At 35.0% G+C, this 5765-nt stretch overlaps 1 protein-coding gene across 3 annotated transcripts; it reads left to right on the top strand.

Annotated features, from left to right (window-relative positions):
* Window positions 1–3334: 3334 nt before the first annotated feature.
* On the top strand, window positions 3335–5732 carry LOC115238349 (NKAP family protein CG6066-like). 3 transcript variants are annotated; one of them, XM_029812084.1, is made up of 3 exons: window positions 3335–3399; window positions 3883–5096; window positions 5252–5732. In XM_029812084.1, exons 2-3 carry the CDS (start codon window positions 3892–3894, stop codon window positions 5379–5381), a joined length of 1335 nt encoding a protein of 444 aa, XP_029667944.1. In that variant the 5' UTR covers window positions 3335–3399; window positions 3883–3891; the 3' UTR covers window positions 5382–5732. The 3 variants fall into 3 exon arrangements, with proteins under 3 accessions (XP_029667944.1, XP_029667943.1, XP_029667942.1); XM_029812083.1 differs by having other exon boundaries at window positions 3363–3619; XM_029812082.1 differs by having other exon boundaries at window positions 3364–3623; window positions 5252–5725.
* The last annotated feature ends 33 nt before the right edge of the window (window positions 5733–5765 follow it).

Genomic DNA, 5765 nt, shown 5'->3' with positions numbered 1-5765 from the left:
TATATATATATCATTCTATTCCGTTCTAGTTCAGCTAAAAAGAACAAACCTAATGATTCTTTTGACAAAATCATAAATGATCACAGATTTTTTTATTATACCTTCGTGTGTTGACAATGCTAATTGAATCGAGCTTCTTCGGAGTGTTGCAATGTCGGGCCGGCCATCACTTGCCCTTACATATTCACTTATTTGCCCGAACGATCTCGAATTCTACGTAACTGGTTATGCTCTCGCGATTCTACTGGTTTTCTTGGCGGCCACAGATGCACTCAGGTGACCTATGTTGGTCCATACTTGACTCTTCCCGCCTGACGGTCTCGCGCACGTGGCATGTAGCATCTTGCCCTTGCCACTTGCCTCATGCGTTACCGGCAGTGTTGTTCTCGGGGACGCTTTCTCGTGCATGCGCGTTAAACATGGCCTTTAAGGTGCCTTTACATGGCAGCGTCAAGCGTCAAGCGTCGAGCGTTAAGCGTCTGCGCAGAATATTGTTGCCCAGAATTATATTTCATTTATTGTATTATATAACAGATGTGTGTGTGTGTGTGTGTTATTATTAATCAAAGATATATTATGAAACGTTACTACTCTGGCAATGTAAATTAAAATTAAATTAAAATACAAATGCGGCAAAAGATTTTGGATGGTTGAAATATTCAAATAAATAAGACACAAAAAGGGATTCACAAATGACAAAACGACACAGTTTGAAAAACTATTGTTAAAAGTAGGAAATGATTTAAAGGAGCAGTATGTTATAAACATGCAGGAAAAAAAATGAAAATTATATCCCATAATCCTTCCCATACAGCACAGAACGTTGCAGCAACATTGCAACATTGTAGTAACATTGCGGCAATGTTATAATGTTGCTGCAATGTTGCTGCAACGTTCTGTGCTGTATGGGTTGATTAGATTTTAATATTTTGCTGGGGGATAGTAACGTTTTATACATATTTTGTTTAATAATAATAATATCTATTGTGTATAATGTAAATAAATATCAATTTTCAGTATTAGTAATGTGTATCAGAACATAATTTTTTTATCTCGACCGAATTCATATTACTCATCATGCTATTAGCCGCAAGAAGCTGGAATCTATTTCATTCAGATTCCTGCGCAATGATTTCTGCGCAGACGCTCGATGCTCGATGCTGCCATGTAATGGCATTTATAAGAAAAAGGGTACTGTTAAGCCTTCTGCTCAGATAATGTTAAGAATAATCTAAAATGTTTTACAAATTAATGAATCACAAATAAATAATAAAAAATTAATAAAAGACGATTATAATTAGTTTAAAAAATTTCTGACATTGAACATATTATTGTACAAAACTTTTATATTAAGCAAATATATAATTATTATGGTCGGTAAAACAGGACGGTCCGGCATCCTCTTAAGACGATCCAAGATCACACTTAAGACGATCTTGGCCGGTATTCATAGTCCGTTCTTATATCCAAGATCGTCTTAAGTGTGGTCTTGGGTCGTCTTAAGATCCCATTCAACCAATGAAATGGCCGCATAGTATATCGCGCATTCTTACGTGAAATTTTATACAAGAGAGCACATAGGATGCGTTCCGTTTGACACTACGAAGCATTCGACGCGTTTGATTGACCAATCGGGACCAGGATCTTCTCGCTTTCATTGGTTAATCAAAACTCTCGCGATGTCAAACGGAATATAAAGTCCGCTTCCAATGCCACAGTTTTGCGGATATGAGATCACCACCAGTGTTGTTCTCGGGGACGCTTTCTCGCGCATGCGCGTTAAACGTGGCCTTAAGATACGTGTCAAATTTATAAGAAAAAGGGTACTGTTAAGCCCTCTGCTCAGATAATGTTAAGAATAATCTAAAATGTTTTACAAATTAATGAATCACAAATAAATAATAAAAAATTAATAAAAGACGATTATAATTAGCTTAAAAAATTTCTGGCATTAAACATATTATTGTAAGTAATGTACGTACACAAATATGTACTACATACGCCGTCGCTGGATTTCTCTACCAATGCGCTGCGCATGCGCGAGAAAGCGTCCCCGAGAACAACACTAGTTACCGGTACCTAATCAAAATAACGTGGTCCATGAGGACCACGCGGCATCGATCGCGATCCTTTAAGGCTCGTCTTCGTAAGATTTACTTATAGACCGGGCTTTACATGACAGCCATATATCTGTAAACTAAAAGGAAATCGATTAATCACAATCAAGCACTCATACGTAGTAAAAAAATGTTTAATTGTGATTGGCCTAGTTTACACCATATAATTTCCCTAGGCCGGTATTCATAGTCCGTTCTTATATTCAAGATCGTCTTAAGTACGGTCTTAAGATGCTAAGCGGCCATTTCATTGATTGAATGAGATCTTAAGACGATCCAAGATCACACTTAAGACGATCTTGAATATAAGAACGGCCTATGAATACCGGCCCTAAAGAATGGTATGGCTATTGGCCAGTGTAGTATTTAATACGTATTAAGGCTACGTTCCAAAACGTACTCTTCGAGGAAAATTTTACTCGATGGCCGTTCCGAAACTTTTTTGAGCGTTTCGGATTGGTTCCAGGCCGGCCATAGGGTAAAATTTTCCTCGGAGAGGAAATTTTACACCGTTTTGGCAGAGACGATGCAATGACGTCATTAATCGCTTTCAGAGCGATTAAACCTGCTACATTCGAAAACGCTATAACATTATTAACTTTGGGTGTTTTTCAGCAAGGTACACAGATGACACAGTGTAACACACAGTATCACACGATTGGCTATCAAATACAGAATTTTAAATTTCTTCATCTGATAGCCAATCATGTATTGTGTATTACACTGTGTCATCTGTATACCTTGCAGGGCCGCGTTCGAAAACATCACTCGTGTGCACACGAGCGTTGTTCTATCTTTGTTCAACTTTTAGTAAATAACAAAGATAGAACGACGCTCGGTGCACATGGGTGACGTTCTCGAAAGCCCGTATCAGATTACGCATTGATAATTGAAGATTGAAGATTAAAGATTGAAATTTGACTAATCAGAACAAAAGGGACTAAAATTTCTTTGTCCTGATTGGTCAAATTTCAATCTTCGATCTTCAATCTCAATCTTCAATGCGTAGTCTGATACGGGCTGAACGCAGCCCAGGGTATCGATCATGTAACTTTTTCCCTAGGGCGGAAACGTGAAAAGTGGAAAATATTAGCATTGAAATCAATGGCAAAATTTTTCATTTTTCCGCCCTAGGGGAAAAGTTACATGATCGATACCCTGGAAAACACCCTTTATTAAATTAGTAATTTAATTTCTTAGATTGCCACAGAGGCGCCACATGTTATCGATCTTATTGACATCTATGAAGCATTAGTGAGATCTCGTCAAATCATCGCTCAAGGTAAGAAAGATCGGAAAAATTAAAGGTGATTAGAAATTGATGAAACAAGTAAATGTCTAGCGTGTTTTTGCCAACTGTCAATTTTTCAATCGACAAATTGGAAGAAGCGAGAATATTGTTTGATGCAACAATTTTGCAAACATCTGTGAAACGTCGATGATTATGATCGACGGAAAGAGAGAAAGCGAGAGTTAGGTTATACTTCCGTAACGGTATTGTAGTAGGTAAACATCTTTTAAACATTAAAATTCTTCATAAAAGCTAATTCTTCTGCGATTTGTGTATGAAGATGTGTCTTTTTGAAATAAACGATTAAACTTTATTGTGAATAATAAACATAATATTGCTATAGAAAATGCAGTAATTTTATAGATTTTGTCATGTAAAACTTTTAATTTTACGAAATATTTACCTTAATACTTACAATAATACCTACAATAATTGAATGGAATCGGGTATAAACAAGATTTTTCTTGTTAATAGGAAATTGTAATGATGAATAATCCAGAGAAATCTGATGTGCTGATAGAATCATCTGTCAAAGCGACAAAGAGCAAATCGAAGAGACGATCAGCTTCTTCTTCCAGTAACAACTCTGAGAAAAATAAGAGGAGACGGAACATATGTAGTAAGGACAAGAGGAAGAAGTCAAAGCATAGAAGTAGTTCCAATAGTTCCAATTCTTCTAGCATTTCAAGTCCAGAGAGAAATGTATATAAAGAAAGAAAGGACAAAGATGAGAATACAGAGCACAAAACTAAGAGATATGAAAATGGTATGGATTCACAGAGAAGAAGTGGCAAGTACAGTAATGATCAGAGATGGCATAACAAGAGATGGTACAACAATCACGTACCATATAATCGAAAAGATTACGGTCATTTTAACTCACGTCCTTATAGACGTCAGAATTATTATGATAGAAATAGAAGGGATGCATATAACAATTATCATTATAATAGACACAATAGCAGAAATTACGAAAGAACATCTAATTATGGCAGATCAAGATTGCAAGATTATTATAGAAATACTGGCAGAAATGCAACTAGTCAGTCAGTGCGAGAAGATAGTTCAAAAGAGCGAACAAATCAATCACGAGCGACCTTAATGATGGAAAGACTTGATTCGATAAAGGATAACATGGAAATAGTTGAGCAAGTGAAAGAGAGAGAGAAGAAAAAAATAGGAGTTTCGCAAGACAAGACTCAGTCAAGTCACAAAAAATTGAAACGAAAGAGGTCTTTGTCTACTTCTAGCTCCTCTAGCGTCAGTAGTAGTACTAGTAGCAGTAGCAACAGTAGCAGCAGCAGCTCCAGTAGCACCAGCAGTAGCAGTAATACTGACAGTAGTAGCAGCAGCAGTACCAACAGTTCAGAAGATGAAAGAAAGCAGAAGAAAGCCAAGAAAAAGGCTAAAAAATTAAAGAAAGCTATGAAAAAACGGAAGAAAAAACGGATGAAGAAGAAATTAAAGAAGAAGCTAAAAAAGTCTACATTTAAGAAAAAGGGATATAGTAAGAAGAAATCTAAAGAAAATAAAGAAATTCAAGGGTCCAGTAAAAGAGAGAGTATGAAGGAAGTTGTACCCGAAGTAATGGAAAAAGCAAAAGCTATGGCGCCTATGACGAAAGAGGAATGGGAAAAGAGGCAAAATATGATTCGTAGAATTTATGACCAAGAAACTGGAAGATATAGGTGAATATATAAATATGTTGTAAAGTAATAGAATAACGAATAGTGAAACTAACATATACAAAAATTTTACAATTATTCTTACTCCTGATTTCTAACATTATTTCTCCTACATTTTATATATAATTATTTTAATGAATTTTTATCTTTTCATAAAGATTAATCAAAGGCGACGGAGAAGTTTTGGAAGAAATCGTTAGTCGGGAACGTCATAAGGACATTAATAAACAAGCAACCAAAGGAGACGGCGAGTACTTTCAAGCGCACTTAAAGATGAAGGCTCTGTGAGGTATTTTTTTATGTAATTAATCATAATTGGTCTCTTTACTTAGGTTATATATGTATATAACTTATCTTTATCTCATATACACAGTAATGATATTACAATGTGTTTGTATTGTATTGCCGTTCTCTAAATGCATTTATCTGAGGATATACACAATTATAATTCACACACAAGAAAAATAAGATTAAATTTAGGTTTTTTTTACATGGCTATTATAGAATGTTATGATATAACAAAAGTAAAAATAAAAAATTATTATATATAACTCAAATCTTTCTCATTACATTTAGATAGAAACAAATATAAAATAAAATTTACTCACATATGCACAAGAAAATAACTATTAGAACAGAATATTTTAAAATAAATTTTAATTATATTATATA

This window comes from Formica exsecta, unplaced genomic scaffold (genome assembly GCF_003651465.1).
Source record: "Formica exsecta isolate Colony F162 unplaced genomic scaffold, ASM365146v1 scaffold333, whole genome shotgun sequence".
In the NCBI taxonomy this organism is placed as follows: Eukaryota; Metazoa; Arthropoda; class Insecta; order Hymenoptera; family Formicidae; genus Formica; species Formica exsecta.
The sequence above is the reverse complement of the archived record's forward strand: the minus strand, read 5'-3'. Positions and strand labels throughout refer to the sequence as shown.